General features: G+C 35.0%; 2 protein-coding genes and 1 pseudogene across 4 annotated transcripts; 2 read left to right on the top strand and 1 right to left on the bottom strand.

Annotated features, from left to right (window-relative positions):
• The first annotated feature begins 2313 nt into the window (after nucleotides 1-2313).
• On the top strand, nucleotides 2314-9169 carry LOC146918356 (DNA mismatch repair protein MSH7-like; annotated as a pseudogene). Its single transcript, XR_015016164.1, has 10 exons — nucleotides 2314-5184; nucleotides 5300-5437; nucleotides 5552-5586; nucleotides 5684-5730; nucleotides 6476-6672; nucleotides 6760-6886; nucleotides 6979-7799; nucleotides 7930-8026; nucleotides 8220-8347; nucleotides 8543-9169. The product of XR_015016164.1 is annotated as a DNA mismatch repair protein MSH7-like (transcript).
• A 1541-nt stretch (nucleotides 9170-10710) lies between these two features.
• On the top strand, nucleotides 10711-16150 carry GNL2 (GNOM-like 2). The gene is made up of 3 exons (XM_085720016.1): nucleotides 10711-11516; nucleotides 12275-12840; nucleotides 12936-16150. The coding sequence occupies exons 1-3, from the start codon at nucleotides 11007-11009 to the stop codon at nucleotides 16009-16011; spliced, it is 4152 nt and encodes a 1383-aa protein (XP_085576142.1). The 5' UTR covers nucleotides 10711-11006; the 3' UTR covers nucleotides 16012-16150.
• Nucleotides 16151-19141: 2991 nt separating this feature from the next.
• LOC146918354 (Alcohol dehydrogenase transcription factor Myb/SANT-like family protein) lies at nucleotides 19142-23867 on the bottom strand. Of its 2 annotated transcripts, none has more exons than XM_085720009.1 (2): nucleotides 22599-23867; nucleotides 19142-19469 (listed from the first exon to the last, which is right to left on the bottom strand). In XM_085720009.1, exon 1 carries the CDS (start codon nucleotides 23729-23731, stop codon nucleotides 22604-22606), a length of 1128 nt encoding a protein of 375 aa, XP_085576135.1. In that variant the 5' UTR covers nucleotides 23732-23867; the 3' UTR covers nucleotides 19142-19469; nucleotides 22599-22603. The 2 variants fall into 2 exon arrangements, with proteins under 2 accessions (XP_085576135.1, XP_085576136.1); XM_085720010.1 differs by having other exon boundaries at nucleotides 22603-23867.
• Nucleotides 23868-25559: the final 1692 nt, after the last annotated feature.

Here is a 25559-nt window from a genome sequence, read left to right as displayed (position 1 = left end):
CATTTTAAGCGATTTTGAGAGTAGTTTCTACATTTCAATAAATGTTTTTAAAATCTTTACATTTTTTTGTCCGTTAGTGCAATTGGTCATTGCCATCTCTTTTTGCCTGATAAGCAAACAGATTGCTGATGTGACAATATTTTTATTTTATTTTATATTCCTTGTAAAAATTAAAACCGGGTTACTTATCAAAATTTTCATTGCCATCTCGGGTTTGGGCCAAATGATTTGATTTGACCCGGTTCATATGGGTTTGACCCGTGTTCATTTTTTTTCCCTTTTTCCAGCATATGTCCATTGTTGCTGCAAGTTCCATTCCAGTCCATAACCAATCACCCCTTCAACCTTTGCGTTCATTTCATTCCAATCCATATAACCAAACAATGATGAAATTAACTCTTTTGAATTTTTCCCCCTAAAATGAAAGAAAAGATTAATTGCTTTTTATTGGGTTTGTTTTCAATTTGCAAAAATTGATCGTGATATAGATCTATAGCAAATAGCAACATTGTTGGAATTGAAGAGGGTGGAGAAAGATCGTGGTGAAGCTCATAGGGAAGTTCTCCGCCGTTTTCTGGCGAGATTGAATTGTCGGCATCAGAGGATTTAGAAGAGTTGAGACGGGAAGAAACTGCGAATCGGGTTTGGGTTTTGCGGAAGTGAGTGAAGGTGAGAAGAATTGTGATGAGATTGCCATTAGAGGAAGAAGACAACGGTGAGTAGGGCGGAGGACGATGGTGGTGGTTGAGGAAGGATGGATGATTTGAGAGAGGTCTGTCGAGAGAGAAGACAAAAGAGAAAGATGAAAGAGAGAATGATGGTGATGTGAAATTATTAAAATGCCCCTGCCATTTGCCACATCAACATCACATTAGAAATTTGGCACCAAGGACTATTTACGCTAACGGAGGAAAAATGTAGGAATTTTAAAAATTTATTGAAATGTATGGGTCAATGTTTTACAACTCGAGAGTTTACCTCAACTCGTTTTGCTTAGGTAAACTCGACTCGAGAACTCGTACGAGTTTACCTAAAATTAAAATTATATAAAAATAGGTCAATAATGCAAAATATGACTTAATTACAAAGACAAATTATATCAAACTACCATAATAAAACGTTATTCTCAACTTAACATCAAAATATAAAAATTAACGCAAAAAATCATAAGTTTCATAAGTATTCCATCCATAAAACCATCCAACAAATTAAGTTTCACAAATTTCTAAAGTTGTTAATAAATGAGCTAGAAAAAAGAGCCAATTTTTAATTTATTTTTTTTAGATGTAAACTCGTAAAACTCGGTCAAGTCACGATTTTGGTACCTAAATACGTAAACTCGGTAAACTAGGAGTGTTAACACTCGATTTGCGAAACATTGGTAGAGACTATTCTCAAAATTGTGCAAAATGTACGGATTAAAAACATGTTTAACCCTAAAAATTTAGTCAAATAGTAACATCAGACAAATTAGACCGTAAATATAAAAATGGTCTTGATAATTAGTTTTTTGAAGAACATATATTATTAACAAATGCTCCAGAGACACCATTTAAAAAAATATTACTTTTTAAAATTCGAATATTATAAATCTATGACTTTAATGAAAATTTACCATATTAAAATAGGACACGCGTTTTCCATTGTTCCATTCGGTCACGCGTTTTCCATATTATAAAATACGACACGCAATGCTCATAACAAACAAGTCAATCCACCGATCTACTGTTCATCATCATCTTCTTCTTCTTCACCAAAACGATAACTTCGATATGTCATCTTCTTTAAATAAAGGATTGAGCTACAATACGTCTGGTCAACGCCGCAAGGATGAGTATAACGATAGAGTGATACTCTCAATCTCGTCTACTAAGGTGGAAAAATACCCCTACAAGAACCCACCAATCAATGGATTGAAGAACCTTAGCTTGGGGGGTCCGAAGAAGAATTAAAGTTCTTCCTTTTGAGACAATGAATTGTATTTTTATTTTTTTTCATTTTCTGTTCAAAGACCGTAGAATCGTTGCTTGTATTAATAAGTTTACTCTATGATGATTGATGGTTCGAATTAGAATTTGTTGTGTTAGGTGTTTTCTCTAGTTTGATTTCAGGGCAAAATTATGTTTCTTAATTTTTTATTTAATTTTTTTTTTTCAGTGAGATTCATGGTTATAAGATTAACCAGTTGTTTTTAAATACACATCAATCTTCTTATCTTACTATTATTTCTGCAACGATTATTTCTTGTGAATTAGATAAGAGCAGGGACCTTTTTTGGTGTGTGGGGGGTAGTGCCTGCTGCTATTGTTTTTGCTGTTATAGGGCCTGCTGTTTTTAGGTGGCTTTGGGGTGGTCGGAGGGAGGCCTGCTGTTTTTGCTGTTATAGGTCTCAAGATCAAAGGTCAAGACCTGCAAAACCAGCCACAATTCATTCATGTGCTCTTTCAGGTGACCTCATTGGTTTCAGAAGCTACTTCGTGATAACCCTTCTCTTCTCAATGACAAAAACCCTGTTGTAAGATTATTTTACGACCCTTTTGTTTTTTCTTCATTTTGATCAAATGGGTGTCTTCAAAATTTTATTTGTTTTTTTGTTATTGTTGTTGTTGGTGGTGTTTTTGAGATACCCTTTTGTTTGATCTTGCTTGTGTTTTGTAAAAATTGGGTCTTTATGGTGTTTTGTAAGTATAAATGTGTATGGGGTTTAGATCGGATTTTGTAATTACTTGTGGCTTAATCAACAGGGTTTAATCTGATTCAATTTTTAATTTAATAGAATTTCTTGATGTATGTGATTGTGATGAATGGTTGTCTTATGAACGATTAGGTTAGCTTGATTTGATTTGATTTGATTACTTGCTAGCTATGATATGAAGCACAAGTAATAATTTGAGAAAGTGGTATATTGAATGTAATCACATATGTCGGTGTTCAATCTGAAGTATCCGTGTACATAGAGGACCACTCTTGCTAAATAATCATTTTTTGCTACACTTGTACTCTTTCAATGCAATATGCTTAATACATTAATCAAAAGAAAAATGAGAGATAAGCATGGTGCCTTGGCTTTTGAGAGAAACCCTGTTGTAAGATTACCCTTTTCCGTCATTTTTACCAAATAGGCATCTCCAAAATTTCATTTTTTTTTGTTACTGTTGTTTTTAAGATACCCTTTTGTTTGATCTTGCTTAAGCTTTGAAAAAAAAAATTAGATCTTTATGGTTTTTTGTAAGAAATAATGTTCACGCTCATGTTTGTGTTGTGAATTGAGGATTTGGATTGATGTGTATTGGATTTGGATCTGTTTACTAATAACTTGTGGCTTAATCAACAGGGTTTAATCTGATTCGTTTTTTAATGGAAGATTTGTTCATGTAATGAATGGTTATGTTATGAAAGATTAGATTAGCTTGTTTTGATTTGATTTCTTGCTAGCTATTAATGAAGCACATACACAACACTGACACGTTGACACCAGTAAAATTTGTGAAAATGGCGTAGTGAATGTAAATACATATTTCAATGTTCAATCTGGACGAGTATTAATGCTACATTGATTGCTAGTTTTGCTAAATAACAATTTTTTATCAATGCTACACTGTTGTACCCTTTTGTATGATCTTGCTTAAGTTTTGAAAAAAATTAGATCTTTTTGGTTTTCTGTGAGAAAAAATGTTGATGGTTGTTTTCTGAATTGAGGATTTGAAATGATGTGTATGGGAATTAGATCTGCTTCTGTAATTACTTGTGGCTTAATCAATAGGGTTTAATCTGATTCATTTTTTTCATTTGAGAAAGTGTTTTTTTTGTTTGTTTGAGAAAGTGGTATAATTGAATGCAACTACAAACATCAGTCTTCAATCTGAAACGTTGGTGCTACATAGATTGCTTATTGCTAAGTTTTGCCAAGTGTATGTTTGGATTCACATTGAGAATGGTTGAATCACAGTGAGTCACCACGATTTTGCCAGAAGCTACACGTTGCAGCTTCAACAAAACCACGTGTCATCGTGGTTTTTCCAAAATCACCGCTGATCCGAACATACACTAAATAACCATTTTTTGCTATACTATTACTTTCTCGATGCAATTTGCCAAACTCACCCTGTTGTAAGATCACCCTTTTCTTTACCCTTCATTTTAACCAAATGGGTGTGTCTCCAAATGATTTTGCTTAAGTTTTGAAAAAAGTTAGATCTTTATGGTTTTTTGGTAGAAAAAATGTTGATGTTTGTATTGTGAATTGAGGATTTGGAAATTGGAATTATGTGCACAGGATTTAGATCTGGTTGGAAATAGCTCGTGGCTTAATCAAGAGTGGGTAATTTGGTTAATTTTTTAATTTAGTGAACGATTTGTTGGCAATATGATGTGAACGGTTATCTATGAAATATCATATTAGTTTTTTTTTATTTGATTACTTGTTTGCTATGAAGCACATACACAACACTGGCATATCAACATTGGTAATAACTTGTGGCTTTATCAATAGTGTGTAATCTGATTCATTTGGTTTTTGATTTAATGAAAAATTTCTTGATGTATGTGATGAATGGTTATCTTATGAAAGATAAGATTAACTTGGTTTGGGGTGGTCGGAGGGAGTTTATTTCGGTCCTGTCTAGTGTGTGGTGCTGTCTCTGGCTAGATTTAGCTATGGCGCTGTAATTCAATTGTACTTTAACTGAATTACAGGCTCATAATTTGTGTCTGTGCCAGTTTAGGTGCTTGGGGTGTTCATAAGCTTTTAGTCATGTGAAGGGAGTGCGTGTTCCGCATATATACGGCACCTGTGTTGTTTTCGTTTTCCATACCTTGCGTCTTGCTGGGATGGTTTAAATAAAATATTTAGGTCATGTTTAGAAAATAAAATATTAAAACAATTATACAAAAAAATATTTAGGACATGTTTAGAAAATAAAATCACATACCCGAAGATTTACTACAGCGACCTTATTTGCTGGCCTTGAGAGCTGTTCACTGATGTAGCCTGCAGCATTGGTTCCAAAGAAACTCTTGAGAGCTGAAACTTAACCTCAGATTCTGTTGATGAATTCCTACTATAATCTTGCAACTGCAATATGGGGCTTGAAATATGTTAAAGGATTAAATCTCCTAACTGGCTATCAAATATGATTTGAGAGGGCAAAAGTAAAGTACTTTCCAGCTGAAACACTACAGAAGGTATCAGGACCAACTTTAAAGCAAAGCTAAATAAACAATATTAGAATTTGCTTTTCCTTAGTTGAGGATAATATGAGCATACCTTCAGATTGATAACAGCTACTTTATTCCCTAGACTTGGGTTTTTGTTCTCCATTACCCATGTCATTGATTTTAGGCATGGAAGAACCACCTTATGAAAGTTATCAAGGATCAAATCAATTCCATAGATGATGATGCGTCATGTTCTGCTTTGGGGGCTTTATTGATGCAAGTATGCTCAAAATACCCTTCCTTAACTGGTTCCTATTTTTGGATGTAGTTTCTGTGATTGATCTTTTAATTTGTCCTACTGTTGGCTAATTTGCGCGTGTGAATGCAATTTTAGGTGTCACCCAAGGAAATTATATATGAACGCAGAGGTGAACAGTCTTATTTCTTTGCCTTTAGCTTGAACACACATCAAATCTGTACCTTGTATAGGGTTATTTCTTATTGTGAAGTACAATGTTTTTACACGGGTGTCCAAAGAAGCTGAGAAAGCATTTAGAAAATTCTCTTTAAATGGTGAGTTGTTATGTTTCATTGCAGTTTAGTAATACACCAACATGGTATTGAAAGTATTGTATAGTTTTAAATGTGTTTCTACTTTCTTTACTATGCTTTGCCTTGGAAGTTGTATGTAAATATCAAGGTTAGGAAAGTAATAGTTTTCCACAGTTTTGTATAACAATTTAATAACAAACATTTTGGGGTGGCCAATTACTGTATGTTATTCATTGGTGCATTTAGTTCTGCTTTGACTTAAAGATACATGATGTTTTATGGAAATCACTTAATACCTTTCCTGCATCTCTATGATATCTGGAAATAAATATGGAACAAAGTGGTCTCTTAGGAATTCAGGCTACCCCCTTTGAAATTAAGCTGATATGGTATTATATTCATTTTTGTAATTTATCTGCTAACCGTAACATCTCCACATTTGAGATATTCTGTTTTATGTGCTGAATTGCCGATAGCTTGTTCTTCTAGCGTAAACAAACTAATTAGATTGTGCTTCATATACATTCTGTCTTGTTTATTAACAACGTGAATAGCTCAATACAAGCTGCACGTGGAATAATTGAGTTACTAAATTTTTTAACAATGTTGCAATTAGATATTTTTGCTTGATATAAAGTTTTTGTAGCATGAAGTTTTCAAAGTATTTTTTTTTTACCTTTTCTATGTTGAATATGTATGTGTGTGTGTGATTTAAATTTAAAAAAACATAATCGGACCTCATTATTTGTTTCTGTTCCACTTGCAGGTTCCACAACACTTCAATTGACTCCTATGCGGTCGATCACTGACTTGGTGAACTCAGAAATTAGTGATTTAATTCACTCGAAAGGATACTTTAAGGGTTCGTCTAATTCACTAGATCATGTGCTGACCAAAGTGATTCACCGTGAAATCACGTTATCTGCTCTTGGTGGACTGATAGGTCATCTGAATAGATTGATGGTATAACTGTGTTTACTGTGATACCTTTTTTGAGCAGTGTGCAACTATGTTGTTTATAATGAGTAATCTGTTCTTCTTTTCATACAGCTAGATGAGGTCCTTCAGAATGGGGACATTTATCCATACCAGGTTTATAAGGGTTGCCTCAAAATGGATGGTCCAACCTATATAAATCTAGAAATCTTTGGCAATAGCGAGGATGGTGGAAAAGCAGGCAAGTGCTTGTTTTATTTGAGCACTCTTAACCCTCTAACATATTACATCGGAAATTTCAGTATTAAAAAGTCTGTTCTGCTTGTGTTTCAGGTACATTGTACAAGTATCTTGATAACTGTGTTACTTCATCTGGAAAGCTGCTTCTTAGGAACTGGATCTGCTGTCCATTGAAAGATGCTGAAGGAATTAATAATAGGCTTGATGTGGTAGACCATCTAATAGCTTCCCCTGAAATTGTGTCTCATATTGCACAACATCTTCGTAAGCTTCCAGATTTGGAACTATTACTTGGCTGAACCAAGTCCAGCCTAAAAGTATCAAGCCCTATCTTACTGCCCTTGTTGGTAAAGAAAATATTGAAACGGACTACTTCGCTGAGAAGTATTTTATCTGTCACAACAGTCACTTATAGTTAAAAATGTATTTTGAGTTTGCCATGTGTATTATCTTTGAAATTCTTTATACTTGTATATATGTCCGACCTTATATTTGGTGCCAGAATCATGATGTTACAGATACAGATGCCGAAACACTCACAATACTTGCTAAACTATTTTTGGAGAAAGCTACTCAATGGTTTGAAGTTGTTCACACCATCAATTGCATTGATGTACTAAGATCTTTTGCTGTTACTTCTAGCTTTTCATGTGGAACTATGTCTAGGCCTGTCATAGTTAGTGCCAACGTCAATAAGTACAAGTAATGATAGTGGAGCACCTGTGCTCAAAATGAAGGGATTACGGCATCCATTTGCTCTTGGTGAGACTCGACGTGAGCCTATTCCAAATGACATGATCCTTGGCGAGAATGAAGGCGGGCATCATCCTCGCACGTTGCTTCTGACAGGGCCAAACATGGGTGGAAAATCAGCACTTTTGCGTGCTACCTGTCTGGCTGTTATTATGGCCCAGGTTCTTTTAGCTTAGGTATCTCTGATGAGAGGTTACTTTTCTTAAACTATGTTGATGTTAATTTCCAAGCTTTTGATACAAAGGAAGCAATTATGTTGCCTCTTATAATATGCCTCTGACGTCTCTGCAGTTAGGATGCTATGTGCCGTGCGAAAATTGTGTTCTTTCAGTTGTGGATATCATCTTCACACGCCTTGGAGCCACAGATAGAATCATGGCGGGCGAGAGTAAGTACTCTAACAAACAGCAAATGTGCTTTATGATTACATTAGAGGTGTTGCCTATCCATCAATTTTTCCAATGGAATTTTTGAGCACTTTGAAATTCAGGATTGTGGTTCTAAAATATTTCCTTGTGTACTCATGCAGTTTACTTCATGAATTTATGGCGTGGCAATTCTAACTATGTTTTTGTTTTCAGGTACCTTCTTTATTGAGTGTACAGAAACTGCATCAGTGCTTCATAATGCTACTCAAGATTCTCTTGTTATCCTTGATGAATTAGGTCGGGGAACAAGCACTTTTGATGGCTACGCCATTGCATATGCTGTAAGACTTCGTTCTTCACTATTCTTCTTTATCTTTATCTTAAATGATATTATTGGTTCTGGTTTAGAGTACAATGGTTCTATACTTACCATAAGGTGGACATACTGAGAATTTATCCACTTCCTTATCCTGTAATTTTGCTCCATGCATTGAAAAACATTTTTAGGCTATTAATAATTCTATGGATGCTCACAGGTATTCCGACATCTGATTGAAAAGGTTAACTGTCGCTTGCTATTTGCAACACATTACCATCCGCTAACAAGAATTTGAATCTCATCCACGCGTTACAATGCAACACATGGCTTGTGCTTTCAAGTCAAAATCTCATACCCTTTCCAAACAAGATCAGGAACTAGTTTTCCTATACCGGCTTGCCTCTGGAGCATGTCCGGAGAGCTACGGATTGCAGGTTGCACTTATGGCTGGAATCCCAGAAAAAACTGTGAACGTTGCTTCAAAGGCGAGCCAACAGATGAAAATATCAATTGGCAAAAACTTTAGGTCAAGTGAACAGAGATCAGAGTTTTCAAATCTTCATGAAGAATGGCTGAAGACCTTGATGTCTATCGCAAGAATAGAGGATGTTGAATCTTTTGATGATGTTTTAGATACATTGGTCTGTTTGCGGTATGAACTAAAAACTTCATTTAAATGAGGTAACTAGAGATGTAGACTGCAGCAGGTAACTAGAGATGTATACTGATTTCCTTAGTGATTAAAGAACACCTGTTTTTGTTTTGGCAAACTGTGGCTTGTTTATTCTTGTTTGGGAGAAAGCTGAACTATAGTAAATTATGCGATTGAAGGAGTTGCAGAATGCATTGTGGTTATACTTTTTTTGTTAGAAGCATTGTGGTTATACTACAATAGGAGCATGCAACCTCAAGATATTCTTTATAAACCTAACTAATTCAAGCATTTGCTAGGCAGTGATTTTTGAAGGGACAGAAGTAATTACAACGTATAACAACTGGGATGGAATAAGAATTTATTATAAACACAATTGTAGTATACTAGAATCAGACACACATATTTGGCATGCAAGCCTAAGATATTTTTATTTTTTTAAATCAAAAAAGAAGACTATGAAGCTCACTAAAGAGTCTTTCAAATATGCACATTCATGGAATCGAAAGTGAAGTTCGCTAACCAATTACCACTTGCCAACTTCATGCCAAGTATCGTTTTGGTGAACTTGCCGATTCAAATTCAGAAGCTTGTGTTCGAATTAGAGTAGGAATACAACCTTTCATATAATCAATGAGAACTTTGGAGTCAATTTTCACACAGATGGAAGACACCTTCCTTCCAAGCCATGTCCATGCCAATATACATTCTTCATATTTCTTCTTGGAGAGCTTTATTGGTTCTGATCTTATGAGCTGTGGCCATTATCTCTATCCATCTTCCGTCAAAATCACTAAAGTGTCTGTCTTCGCAGTAAGGTTTATTATACTAACGCACGTTTGGAGTGAAACTCCAATTTGTAGCTTCTTAATATCACGGTCAAATTGGCATCAAAACATAGGCTAAGATGACCATAACATCTTTGTCGGATTATCACTTCCTTTGCAAGCGTCATCAGAATTGAGTTTTGTCTTCTCATCACAAGGTCTTTTCCAGCCAATGAGGACAGCAGTACATATAAAGATCTATGCAATTATTTTTAAATAATATATAAACAATATTTAAATTTTATTCAAAAAAGATTAGTAATAGTTATGTTAATGTCAAATATCTGTATGCTCATTGTTGAACCCCATGCAAGACACGGAGCATTAAAAGATTTTTGTTTAACTTTTTTTGTTTGTTTCAATATTATTAATGAATAAATATATTTCAAATTTAACTTTCTTTTAAACAAATGAATGAATAACATCAAAAAAAAAAACAAATGAATGAAATAATTTCAACTTTATACAAAAATTATAAATAAAAGAGCAATGCTATATCTCTAGAAAAATAACATCAAGAATTCTTCAAGAATAAAGAATAGCCAATCACAATGCACTATTTGCCACAATTCAAGGAGGTGTGGCTGAAAAATAGGAAGTGGACAAATAAATCATCCAATTAAAATTTGCCAACTATTTCTTGAAAAATTCTTGAAGCTATTTTTCTTGAGAAGTAGCATTTTCCTAAATAAAATTGGTTTTGATTTTGACACTAGTCACTCACTCACACCTAACAAAATTTCCTTGAAGATTTGAAACCATAGAAAAATTGCATTGATCACAATACCACTTCTTTACCAAATAACCCGCCAACAAATTTTCCCATGATTCTTTTGTGTCCACATAAAGAAACGAAACTCTCTCCAAAACTACTTGGTCTTCAATACTCTCCACAAAACTCTCTCCAAAACTCTCTCTCCTTTGTGCTTCCTATTCTTCTCTCTCTCCCACTCAATGAACAACCACTTTTTGTTACACATCAAGAACATACATATGTGAAAGACAAAAACAAAAAAAAGAAAGTTACACAATATTATAATTTTTATGTCTTCGCAACCACAACATAATCGCAATCAAGATCACGATAGTAGTAACTGCAACTGCAATTTAAAACCATCAGACACGCACGTATATGCATGGTTAATTAAATAATTAACCATATTTTTTCCTAGGAATATTGATTTTACATCTTCATCCATGCAATGGATAGCATAGAAGATTTCACACACGAAGAACTCGAAGATGATCGTAATCAAAAGAAAAAAGACACAACAAAATCCAAAAGAAGACAACTAGGACTCTCATGCATGTTAAGCACTGAAGTTGGTGCAGTTCTAGCAGTGATACGACGTTATCCAGAATTTAGTCCTGTCTACATATCTTCCCCTGAAGAATCCTATGATTCTTCCATTATTAATTCTTTAAGGTCTCTTCGTTCTCTCATATTCAATCCTCAACAAGAATGGCGCACTATCGATCCTTCCATTTACCTTACTCCTTTCCTTGATGTCATTCAAAGCGATGATGTTCCAGCGTCCGCGACAGGCGTTGCACTTTCTTCTATACTCAAGATTCTGAAGTTTCAAGTGTTTGATGATAGGACTCCAGGTGCAAAAGAAGCTATGGAATCGGTTGTAGTGGGGATTACTAGTTGTAGGCTCGAGAAAACTGATCCGGTTTCTGAAGATGTTGTCATGATGAAGATACTTCAGGTATGGATAAACAACTTAATTAAGCGTTGATGGGATAAACACTTATAATTTGTTGTTATAATAAAAGATTAAATAAAGTCGAAATTTGTTCATATATGCTATCCTGGAGAGCCTTTGGAAATAAGCTGAAAACAATTTATGGATACGATTTCCAGATGTTTTTCCTGATAGTCCCACAAATTCTCATGTTAGTATATATGGTCAAATGAAAACAGGCCTATAATATTTAAAAATAATAATTGTCTTTGAATTTGTATTATACTATGATAGTTATAAGGTTTGAAATCCTCTGCACTGCTAACATGTGCAAACACCGAGGAAGCGTTGAATCATGATTTTTGTCTTTAGATGATGGATTCAAAAGCTCTCTGGTGGATGCACATGTGTAGCGCCGCAGAGGATTCAATTATTATAATGTTGGGACTACGCTAGATGTTGATCAACCCAATATGTGTGTTTCCTAAAACCAACTAAAAGAAATATTTGTTTCAAAACTGATTAAGATATATGAGGGGTATATTTGTTTGGTAGAAAATATTTATTTGAATGTTTGAATCATTCTTGTGAGGGGTAACCTTGGCGCAACTGGTAAAACTTGAGGTTGATACAAAGACAAATATTTTGATATGACAAAGTTGGATGCAATAAAATGGTTAAAGTATTAATGTTTGAATTCACTTTTCAAACTTAATCATAGATTATAAACAAATTTAAGTGTATAAATTTTTTAGAAGAAAATGCTAAATCTTATGCTACAGGTTTTGGCAGGGATAATGCACCATAAAGCTTCAGTATTACTCTCTGATCAAGCTGTTTGCACACTTGTGAATGCATGTTTTCAAGTTGTGCAACAATCTGTGGGCAGAGGAGATTTACTACAAAGAAGTGCAAGGTACACAATGCATGAGCTTATTCAAGCAGTATATGCAAGGTTACCGGAAATCGAAGCTAATGATAGGGAAGGAGATTCTGAATCAGACGTAGAAGATGTTGATGATAACGCGGGTTTGAAATCCGGTTATGGCGTTCGTGCCGCAATTGATATATTTCATTTTCTATGTTCTTTGTTGAATGTTGTTTCTGTAGTTGAGGCAGATGGATCAACTACTCATACAGCTGATGAAGATGTTCAGATTTTTGCTTTGGTTTTGATTAACTCAGCTATTGAATTGAGTGGTGATAAGATAGGGAATCACCCTAAACTTTTGAGGATGGTCCAAGATGATTTGTTTCATCATTTGATTTACTATGGAACTTGGTCTAGTTCATTTGTCTTGTCTATGATTTGCAGCACAGTTTTGAATGCCTATCACTTTCTCAGAAAGTATGATTTCATCACTATTAGGAACAAAAATGAAATTCATCTCCAAATTCATTTGTCTTGTCTTGTGCTTATATTTTATTCGTTTCTTTGCGTAGGTTTCTTCGTTTCCAATTAGAAGCATTCTTTGGACATGTACTAATAAGAGTTGCAACTCTTGGAAGCACAATGCAGCTTCAAGAAGTAGCAGTTGAAGGGATTATAAACTTCTGCAGACAACCAACATTCATTGCTGAAGTTTATGCAAACTATGATTGCAATCCGTTATGCCGAAACATATTCGAAGAAGTTGGAAGATTGTTATGCAAGCATTCATTTGCATTAACTGGTCACTTAACAAGTTTACACATTCAAGCCTTTGAAGGACTATTGATAATGATTCACAACATTGCCGATAACATTGACAAAATTGATGACAGAACACCTTTAGGTCCTTACACAACTCAATTGATTGAGTATAAACCTTTTTGGGAGGAAAAAGAAAAAGATGATGACTTAGAAGCTTGGGTTGAACATGTTCGAATCACGAAAGTGCAAAAGAAGAAATTACTTATAGCCGCAAATCACTTCAATAGAGATAATAAAAAGGGTTTAGAGTACTTGAAGCATGCTAAGTTAATATCTGATCCTCCTGATCCGAAGTCGTATGCTTATTTCTTCCGGTTCACGCCTGGTCTAGACAAAAAGGCGCTTGGCGAATATCTTGGTGACCCTGATAGTTTTTACCTAGAAGTTCTTAGGGAGTTTACAGAAACTTTTCATTTTAATGGTATGGTTCTTGACACTGCATTGAGATTTTTTCTTGAAAGTTTTTGGTTGCCAGGCGAGTCGCAAAAGATTGAGCGTGTGTTAGACGCGTTTTCCAATAGATTCTTTGATCAACAATCGTCAGATTTATTTGCAAGCAAGGACACTGTTCTTATTTTGTGCTACTCGCTTATTATGCTCAACACTGATCATCACAATGCACAAGTCAAGAAGAAAATGACAGAAGAGGAATTCATCAAAAACAATAGAACAATCAATGCAGGACAAGATTTACCAAGAGAGTATCTTTCGGAACTTTTTCAATCTATTACCAACAATGCAATTGTAATGAAGCAAACTGAATTGTCATTAGACATGACCCAAAGCAAGTGGATTCAGCTTATAAACCAGTCGAAAGTAATGCAAAGTTTCGTACAATGTGAATTTGATCGTAGAATGTGTAGAGATATGTTTGCCTGCATTGCTGGTCCATCGGTAGCTGCTCTTTCGTCTTTCTTTGAGCATGCAGATGAAGAGGAACTTATGCATGAGTGCATTGAAGGGTTATTTTCGGTTGCGAGAATCGCACAATATGGATTAGAAGACACACTTGATGAACTCATAACATCATTTTGCAAATTCACAACATTGCTAAATCCTTATGCTTCAACAGAAGAGACAATGTTTACATTTAGTCATGATATGAAACCAAGACTAGCAACAGTTGCTGTTTTCACCTTAGCGAACGATTTCCGAGACTCAATTCGAGGAGGGTGGAAGAACATAGTAGATTGCTTGTTGAAACTCAAAAGGCTAAGGTTGCTACCTCCATCCACCATCGACTTTGATGCACCAGCGAACGCACCAACAACGTCCGAATCATCAGGTGCCGTCTCTCCAACTAATGATCATAAATCCGGAACTCATCATCGGTTTCCTAGCGTCATGACTCGTTTGTCCCTTCTTTCGCAAGAAAACTCAGAAGATGGTTTGACACTTGGTAGTGAATTTGAACAAAATCTCAAAATGATAAAACTGTGTAGAATTGGTAGCATCTTTGGAAGTAGTTCAAACATTCCAAAAGAATGTTTACAAAACCTTGGAAGATCTTTGATATTTGCAGCTGCTGGAAAAGGCCAAAAGTTTAGCACACCGGTCGAGGAAGAAGAAACCGTTGGATTTTGTTGGGATTTAATCACTGCAATATCTTTAGCCAATGTTCATAGATTCCATATATTTTGGCCAAACTTCCATGAATATCTCCTAACAGTTGCTCAATTTCCAATGTTCTCACCAATCCCTTTTGCAGAAAAAGCACTTTTAGCCCTTCTCAAGGTATGTCTCAAACTCTTTTCAGCACCAAGAGAAGACAAACTAGCCGAGGAACTTATTTTCAAATCCATAACATTAATGTGGAAACTCGATAAAGAAATACTCGACATGTGTTACGAGATTATAGCGCAATTGATGAGCAAAATAGTCATCCAATACCCTGCTAATTTGCAAACTCAAGTCGGATGGAAATCAGTATTGAATTTGTTATCAGTTGCATGGAGACATCCTGAAACTTATGACCTCGCAATCGAGGCATTGATATCTTTATTCTCTGATACCACTAATGTAACACGAACGAATTACGCGTATCTCATTGATTGCGCATTCGGTTGTTTCTTAGCCAAAAACAGTCCAATAGAGAAGAAAAAGAAGATATTAGATCTTTTAGCCGATTCGACAAACTTGTTGGTTCAATGGCATAGAACACAATATACAGATCCAGGTAGTAATGTCAGTGCAGCAAGCAGCACAAGTAGTTCATCAGCTGAAGACAATTTTCGAGGTCCTTCTAGTGCAAACTATAACATGAATTTGTTTGTGAAACTTGGTGAAGCATTTAGAAGAACAAGTTTATCAAGACAAGAAGAGATAAGAAACCATGCAGTATATTCACTTCACAAAAGTTTCAACTTAGCTGAAGAAATGCTATATACATCATCAAATTGTATAAGCTATTTCAACCTTGTGATATTTGCTATGGTTGATGAGTTACATGAGAAGATGTTGGAATATTCAAGAAGAGATAATGCTGAGAGGGAAATGAGAAGTATGGAAGGAACATTGAAACTTGCTATGGAATTATTGTCTGCTATGTATTTGCAATCTTTGAGACAAATTGCTGAGAGTCCTGGATTTAGAGCATTTTGGTTAGGAGTATTGAGAAGAATGGATACATGCATGAAAGCTGAGTTAGGACATTATGGTCCATCATCTTTGAGTGAAATTATTCCTGATTTGTTGAAAAAGATTATAACACAAATGAAGGATGAAGGAATTTTAGAGCCAAAAGAAGATGATGATATGTGGGAGATTACTTATATTCAGATTCAATGGATTTGTCCTCCTCTTAAGGATGAGTTATTTCCATTGTAGATACATAACATAAAATGTACAAGACATATTTTTTTTGGTTACTAATGTACAAGACATTTGATTTGGTACTACTTTTTAGTCATTTTAACACCATTTAAGTTACTCAAATATGAAGAGTAATATGAAATTATTTCTTAAATTTTTTTACATCAAACTATACCCTTGAATCTTAAGGGTTTTTTGATAGACCTTCAACTGTAAATAATAATATATCTTTGATTTCGTTCCTTAAATACAAAAAAATAAAATTCATTTACTACCTCATTGAAATCATACAATTTTAATCCTTGAGTTTCTTATAAAAAGATTATTTTATATACTACTTTCCATGATTAGATACAGTTGATATCAATTCTTCTAAGGACCAAAGCAATGACTAATATTTCTTTGGAAGACTTACAAATACTACTGTGTTTGTGTCATCAAAATTTTGGTTACTCCATCAAATATTTTAAGGAAAATTGTAACACCCATACTAAACGTATCTAGAAAGTTTAGCACGTGCGTTATTTTTAGTATTGGATACATTAAAATTACAACATAAAAACTTCGAATGAATATTATACATCAATACACGTTCGTATAAAACGATACATCGCCTTTTGTCTAAAATAATAACAAATGCATCCTTGAAATCCATATCCATTCCTGAACGTGTACGAACGAGCACTTGATGAGATATCCATCCGGCAACTAACTTGACGTCCGACCTGCTAATCTGAAACAAAATAGGATTGGGATGAGACATAATGTCTCAGTGAGTTCCACCTAATCCTAGGCTATAGGCAACCACGGGGGAAAACCTACGGTCACCACGTGTCTATTTTACAACCTGGCGGTTGATTATACGTGTGTGGGGACTTGCATACTTAGACGGTTGTGCATGCTAGGACCGTCATAACTCATCTTACTTGTTATAGGCTTACTATCATACGTGTCATGGCGGTCAAGGGAACCTAAGACCACTATGCCAAGATACGGTAAACGCATCGAGGTTTTCATGTAACATGTTCATGACACCATCCTAAGCCGGAAGATTAGGGAAACCTAAGAACGTCATCGGCATCACATTCTTTACTTGATCTATTCCATATCTTATACTTGTCTAATAGCATTTCGTGCTATTGCCCCTAAACATAAACTTACTTAAATTCATTCTTGCAACATAACATATATAAAGTCAGGGTCATACTTGGTTAGCGTTGAACAAACATTATTATCTTGGTTCATTTTACGGATAGTCCCGGGTGGAGTAACCCCGAGAACAATCCCATACATGACCGATGTACGTACATCGGACTCCCTCGGTGTCGTGCGGGTCCCTTGCGGCTTAAACCGTTCCCCTTAGGTCGAGAACCTCTCGTATCCCCCTGATGTGGATAACAAGAGACACGAGCACCTACGTCTTGCTTACTCAGTGACATGCGGGTCCCTTACGGCTTGAATCGTTTTCATCATGAGAACCTCTTGAATCCATACCTTCATGGATTGCAAGAGACATGTCACCTACATATTCATTTTTTAATCATAATCTTAATCTTAAACATATCATGAAAGGATAAACCTATTCACGCTTACTTACTTGATCATGCACTTTCTTAATCTTAGTGGAGAGATATAATTTATCAACCCACGACTTATCATACTTACATGAGCTTCTTAATCATATGCGAAGAGTTTAACTTCGCGTCTTATTAAGCATATGACTAATGCATAGCATTCTATTTCTTTCTAACTATTCTAGTTCTCGATAACTATACCGAGGCTCTAGTTTCTTCCCTTTTCTTAAAGATTAACTTACTACCCGATCATGAACGAATACTCCTCTCGTATGTCATGTTCTCCAATACAAATAAATACTTGTTTTGCTTTCGATAAGACATTTTAAAACTTATGCCTTGAAGTCTTGTTTTGAGGGGTTTATATTTATAAAAGCATACATGAGTGAAAGCCGAACCGAAACACGACAACTAGGCAGGACGAGCAAACTACATGCTGCCATGCAGTCACTCGCCGTTGCGAGTTGGATAGCTCGCCGTTGCGAGTTGGCTAGCTCGCCGTTGCGAGTTGCCTTACTCGCCATGGCGAGTTGGGGGCGAGCCAGCACCCCTCCCTACTGCTCCTGCTCGCAGTGGCGAGCTCTTTGCTCGCAGTTGCGAGTACTGACAGTCCAGCACCTGCATAATTGCTGTTTTTGACCCAAAATCCTCAACACAAGCTTCCCAAGGCATATCATAACGCTATGGAACATAAAGGACTTGCAAAACAGGCTTGGAACAAGTATTTACATGTATTGTGGACATGACATAAAAAGGGGTAATAAATTCTATGTATAAACCCTAAACATATATGTTTTCATGCAAGCATAAACACACAATCCCAAAGGGTGGGAAACTAACTAAGGAACTCACATAATATGTTGCACTTGATCCCCAAAGCTCTCAAGCATCTTCATCACTTTATGCCTCAAAACCCTAGCTCTTGATCCATTAGCTTCCTTTGATCAAGCCAACTTAATCTTGTTGTTTCCTTACAATTCCAAGCATCATGATCTCTAGTTGATTACCTTAATTCCAACCCAAAGCTTTCTAACCAAAACCCTAATCTTGAACATCTTCTAAAGAGGAGAGGAAATGAAAACAAGCTTAATCCAAGCTATACAATCTCTTAAAGGGTGATGGAGGAACCAACCTTGATAAAGAATCCATGAGGAAAGAGATTTGATAAGTTAGTGAGGTGAGGGGAGAAGAGAGGGCCGATGGAGAGGAAGGGAAGGAGAAGAAAATCCTTCCAAAGACTAGGAGAGAGAAAGAACATGTGAAATGAGATATTTTTGGGGTTATTTCAAATAAATATCCCTTTCATGGAAATTACCAAATTGCCCTTGCCTTAAGCGTGTTATATTCATCTCTGATACTTACTCCGTAATAAGTGGATATTACGTAATAAATATTCTCCATTGACTTTCTTTCAAAATAAGTTCTCTGGGACAATCGACTGAAACAATTCAGACACTGACAGGCGGGATGTTACAAAAATAGTATCTTCCATACATATGCCATGTTTCTTACTTCATTTTTAACAATGCTAGGTACAAAAGAATAATGTAACCTGTGTTTAACAAATGAAATTAGAACATCCAGAGAGCAATAATTGAAAATTCAACAAATGACTAGTTTATCATACAATCAGCAATAGCATTAAGCTTCTAGTACTACAACTTTAAAAGATGAAAGCTTATATTCAGCTGAATAGGGTTAATGAAATTTGCAGTAGCTTGTTACAATTGCACAATAATTTGCAGGTTAATATTACAAAGATATTATTACTATATTTAATCAACTTCCACAGTCAGAGAACACAAATGAGTTGACAACCTTCATACTTCTATGCAATCTTGCCTCCAAAACTGGTGCACTCTTTCAGAAATCATTACACTTTCCAAGATTATTTAATACCTAAGACAGAAAAAATGTAAAACAAAAATCATTTTAAAATATCATGAAAGAATCAAATGCTTTTCACCATTTAAACTTGGCAGTAGAAATAGTCTAAATAATCAAGGATATCAGACTTGAGAGTCTACGTAGGCTCGAGAAGGGTCCGTACTGTAGACTCGACTCATAAACTTGTAAGAGTACATAGATAATAAAAATGACTTTAAAAAAACCCCTGTAAATGACACATATATAATAGAACATCAATTAACATAAAATAATTCAACATTCCAATTTCAAACTCCTTAATAAAGTTGTTGCCAAAAAACAAAAAACTTCGTCATAAAGCAATCACAGTAGCAAAATGTAAAGATAGGGTCCTAGTTTCTTTCTATACTACATAAGCAAAAAAGGACCATTTTAAAAAATTAAACATTTCTAAAATTAAACATTTATATCAAAGAATGTTTAAGTGTTCATGCCTAAAAGAACAATTGGAAAAGTACCTGAAAATTTGTTGCTGCTTAAATCAAGCTCATAAATAAAAGGAAGTTTAGTGATTTGAGATGTGATTGTGCCAGAAATTGTTGGAATTTGCATGGAAAAGAGCAATATCAGGAAGTTTATCAATAAAACCATTAAGGGTAGGAGCACTTAGTTGGAAACCATGGAAATCAATAGCAGAGTTGTTATCTGGAGGATTCTCACAGTAGAATCCAATATAGGTGCATACATCAGAACCTACCCAAACATCTAATGGATATGAAGTAATCAAGGACTTGAATTTTTGAATCACTGGATACACTACAGCAAGTCTTTGGTCTACAAATACCAAAGATTCTACTAGCCACCCTAACTTAGGAAGCAATATTTTCGCTTAACTATAGCATGTACAAAGTGCAACCAACCAGAATGAAACAAAGAGCCAAACAGAGCATGAAAAAATGAAGAACAAAACAAGAGCGTCACACAAGAGAGCAAAACAGAAAAGAGGAACACAACAGACTGAACAGAGCATCACAAACCAGACAAAAACAAAACGGAGAAGAGGAACACAAACCTGACATGTGAATACAAGAGAAGATTAGAGAAACACAGTGCAACATACAGTTCAACTCGTCGGAGACTAACGCTGGAGATGACACACAGTAACACCGTCACAAAGATGGAAGAGATGCACAAAGAGACCAGAGAAGATAAAAGGATTCACAACCCTTAGAATTCAAGAATTGATGCACAAAGAGACCAGAGAAGATAAAAGGATTCACAACCCTTAGAATTCAAGAATTGGTGATGCAGCACTGCGTTTCGGGCTTTTTCAAAAACAAAAAAAAAAACCGAACTCAGGAACTCGCAACAGAATAGTGAGTTTGTCCCGAGTATGCCCACATTAGAAAGCAATTTTGTTCGCGAGTAAACTCGTTTTGGGTAGCTGGGCTTGTAAACTTGGCCGAGTCTATAAGTTGACTCGCAAATATGATGACCATGATACAATTACAAATACAGAGTATTTCTTTACTCGTGAACTGCAATTCCGGGATGAAAAGAAGGAAGAGTTATGCCAGTGAAAGCATAAAAACAAAATGTCGCTAATGCATAAAAGGCCAATCAATTTGTGTAAAGAATACTTCACAAACTAGATTTTTTTATTCAAATTTCTTAAACAAAACAACTGAGGTAAGACGAGTAAGAAGGTTACGGTAAATTGTGCTCTCTGAACACCATTTCTTGTGTTTCACCTTTCAGAAGAATAATTAGCACATCATTGGTGTAAGTTAGATCATATTATCCAACTTCTAGTGATAGATGGTCACAGTCTTAGTCTCTATACATGTTTTGGAGGAAAAAATAACATGACCCACTCAAGGTTATTTGACATCATAAATTGTGAATATATCTCACAATGTTACATCATTTCCTTTAGAAGGAGAGCCTCTGTGTAATAGTAAGGTTGTTGCCTTCTGACCTAGAGATCACATATTCAAATCTAAGAAACAACCTCCCGACTTCCCGGATTAAGGCTGCGTGCATCTACCCTCTAGACCCCACCTGGGTCGTCTATTTCAATAGCTTTCTTTTCATGTGCAAAGTTTGAAGCAAATTATATGTGTCGATGCCTAATGTTCTTCCATTAACATTTAGTCAGAAAAATCTAATACATATGATCATTGTCTTAGTTTGAGATTTGCTAATACTGAGTTTTGTCCTGCTTCAATCCAGATACCAGGATAAGCATGAATAGTCGATTTATTATGTATTCCTCAAGTCTACTACACTCAAAAATTAAAAAATTATTTCTTATCTTTATATTTTTATACAAGTGAGGTTTCCAAATTCATTTCACCAAGTGATTTGACAATTCATGTCATATGAAAAGTCTAACCAAGATAGGTCGATAATTTTTAAACGACATGGATTAACTATTCAAATAGCTAAACTAGACAGCATCTTTCCTCACAGGAAAAAAGTTCAGCAAAACATGTTCATGCCCATAAATGTTACAATCCATAAAAGCAGTAAATTACGTTGATTTACAAACACCATTTAACCCATAGATTAGGAAACCATCTACCCCGTTGATAAGGAAAGCATGGACAAGAGAGAGAGGACTATGAATCGTCAAAACTAGAAATAGTCTCGAGAACAATAATCAAATCACATTCAAGCTAAGGCAAGAGAGAGAGGACTATGAATCGTCAAAACTAGAAATAGTCTCGAGAACAATAATCAAATCACATTCAAGCTAAGGCTGCTTAAATCAACCTCAAACAAATACGAAGTGAGTCCTATAATCAACCCTTCATTGGGAATTGATCTTATCCGGTACACCACACAAAAAAACATGTATAGTGAACACCTTGAGAAATTAACTCAATCCAAGATAAGTTCCGAGAAGTATAACTACTTCATCCCGAAATACTCACATGTGTGGTAATATACTCTTTTTCTAGTTAACATACAGATACATGCTCGAACTTAAAGGAGAAATTCAAAATTCAATAATATTTTTTGATTGTAAATTCTAAATAACGTTGCAATACAAAACAAATCTGGATACATAAAGATCTCCATACTATAATCAAATCATAAGCAATACAACATGCAATTACAACAAGACTTAATAAAACAGTAACCAACAAACACACCTACCTACATTATTCACTGAGATTATCAGCAGAAGTGTCTGTGTCCTCATCATCACCATCAGCATCATCTACTGCTTCCTGTATTTTCGATATTTCAGCCTGAGCCCTATCCAAAATCTGCTTCTTCTGCAACTCCAATTCCCTATTAAAATCCAACCTCACCTTCTCCAACTCCATCATCTGTTGCCTCTTAGTATTCTCAATCTTCTCATATATATTCCCAAATTTCTGAATCGAATCAGCCAAAATCCTATACGAAGCCTCCTCCTCTTCCCTATCGACATCATCCTCATCACCATCAAAATCCTCATCCTCATCATCATCATCCTCAGAACTCTCAGACTCACCAGGACTATCCCTCATCTCATCAAATCCATTCGACCTATTCAAATAAACCCTGGTATTCATAAACACATACTCCCCCGAATCAACACCACAAGCAAGTCCATACTCTTGTCTCGCACTCGACGACATCAACATATCCATCTTCTTGAAAAATGGCCATTTACAAGAACTTAATCCCAAACCCATCTCATCCATTCTACTCTTCTCTTTCTTATATCTCCTCTTCACCTTATCCAATACACTCCTACACTGTGCCACATTCCTTTCAACTTTCAACTCCTCAGAAACTTTCTCAGCAACTTCATGCCATTCCTCTGATCTCAAACTATTCCTCCCAATTTGAAGAAACTTCTCACCCCATATCTCTAACAACACAAACGTCGCGTGTTCTGTCCATTCCTCCGACCCAGAGGAATGGACAGAACTCGAACTTCCACCACGATTAAAGTTCGAAAATTTACCACTGCCCCATGGCGGCAACAATTCATAATTCGACACAGAACCACCACCACCACCAAAACCGCCACTAGGGCCACTTCGCATTTTTCTCTTTTTTCTAACAAACCCAACATTTTCTTCAAAATTTCCAACATACCCATTTCCAATTCCGTCTTCATCTACGTTATAATCATCGAATTCTTCGGGTTCATCGTCTTCGAAATCTTCTTCGCGATCGTTGTAGCGTTGATATTGTAAGTTACGAATTGGGTGTTTTTGACGAAGATTAGGGTTTTTGCGTCGTAAAGGGTACCCTTTTGATGGGTATCTTGAATCGTCTTCCATGTCGTCCATTGAATTGAAGAAAAATTGGGGATTTTTGTCAAGAGATTTTTCTGATTTGAAGAAAAAATTTGAATTTTTTTGGTTAGGGTTTTGTGTTTTTGTTCAGTTTGGGGAAAAGTTTCGTTTTTTTTGTTTGTTTGGTTTTGTTAGATTCATGTTCTTGTTCTTTCTAATGTAAGTGTGTATTTCTAGAGAGAGAAAGACTTTTTGGTTTAAATTTTTTGAATGACTTTACATGTTTAAAAGCTTGTAAAAAAAATAAAAAATCATAAAAAAAATAGATTTTTTTAACATGAAATAAATTAAAGGGTTAAATATGTTTTTGGTCTCTATAAATATGTCAACTTTTCGTTTTAGTCCCTCTAAAATTTTCCTTCAACTTTTAGTCCCTATAAAATTTTCAATCACTTTTTTTTGTCCCTATTTTTAATTTAATTTTTGTATTTTTTTAATGAAATTGTGCAGAAATGTGTAAATTATTCTAAAAAAAAATTCCTAAAAAGAATTAGAATTTTTTAACAAAACACCAATTAAATATGAATTTTTAACCGAAAACAATATAAAAATTCATATTAAATTCATGTTTTGTTCAAAAATTCTGAATTTTTTTTGGAGTGATTCTTATAATATTTTAAATTTTTCTGGAAAATTTTATTAAATAATATAAATTCTACATGAGTTTACTTTAAAAGATGGACCAAAAGTGAAGATTGAAAATTTTATAGGGACTAAAAGTTGAAGGAAAATTTTAGAGGGACTAAAACGAAAAGTTGACATATTTATAGGCACCAAAAACATATTTAACCCTAAATTAAATATGAGAATTTTTCAAACTTTCAAAAGTTTAAGATAAAAGTAATGAATATTATAAAATAAAATAAAAAAGATAAAAGTAATGAAAATCTATACATATAAATTATATTGAGTTTATTTTTTAAAGATGAAATTTTTATAACATGTCTTAAAAACCATTTACAAATGGAGAACGTTAAAGAGTGTTCTAGGCCATTGGTTAAGTAACTTTTTATAAAAAAAATTGTGTAATTATTACTTAATCAAAAGCTCAAACTTATATTTTCAAAACAATTTTTTTTTTATATTTAGATTCTTTAACCATTACTTTGGGGTACTAATTAGCAAGACCTTTAAAAATTTAAAAGTTTAAGGTTAATTAAAAAATAAATAAATTTAGCATGGTCATTGTATTAAAAGAATGGTCATTGTACCATATTGGAGGTGTAAATCTCGAGCGGTTTTCTACAGTGCAGTAGTTAACCGCACAGTTGTAGTTGAGCTTGTTTAATCCTGGAGGCGGCGTGATTGATAGTATGTCTTGCACAATTTTGGACAGTGCCACGAAACGTCTTAAAAAGAGCGACCTGGTCGTGACTCAACTCAATAACAACTTTGGTAGATATTCTTTTTCAAAATAGAATTTGGAAATCCAAATAAAACCGTTTGGAAATCTGATAAGTGTTTAAAAGTGATATATTTCATATGGGAGTTTAGGCATTTTAGTGACTTGTTTTGCAAGATTCTTTATGGAAAACTCCAATTATTGTGTAAATATGTCATTTATGCTTTTGAGCCTTATTCTACCCTTTTTGTGCAGGAAAATACAAGCAAGGAGCAAGAAACGTCAAAGTTCAAGGTCCCACGCTATTAGCGTGTCCTACGCTATTAGCGTGATGAAGAAATGGCCAAGGTCAGAGAGATACACCATTAGCGTACCTGGGGCGTAGGATCTGGAGCACTCTTGAAGACTACGCTATTAGCGTATACTGAGCTATTAGCGTACATTGTCCAGAGAGCTACGCCATATGCGTACCTGGAGCGT

The sequence above is a fragment of the Medicago sativa genome, chromosome 6 (genome assembly GCF_051527215.1).
Source record: "Medicago sativa cultivar Bolivia chromosome 6, Bolivia_mono, whole genome shotgun sequence".
NCBI lineage: Eukaryota > Viridiplantae > Streptophyta > Magnoliopsida > Fabales > Fabaceae > Medicago > Medicago sativa.
This window is presented reverse-complemented; position numbering and strand designations above follow the sequence as displayed.

Coding starts and splice junctions, on each gene's coding strand:
- GNL2 (XM_085720016.1), top strand. CDS start 11,007: ATGGATAGCATAGAAGATTTCACACACGAAGAACTCGAAGATGATCGT. Junction 11,517..12,274: donor TCATGATGAAGATACTTCAG/GTATGGATAAAC, acceptor CTTATGCTACAG/GTTTTGGCAGGGATAATGCA. Junction 12,841..12,935: donor GCCTATCACTTTCTCAGAAA/GTATGATTTCAT, acceptor TTCTTTGCGTAG/GTTTCTTCGTTTCCAATTAG.
- LOC146918354 (XM_085720009.1), bottom strand. CDS start 23,731: ATGGACGACATGGAAGACGATTCAAGATACCCATCAAAAGGGTACCCT.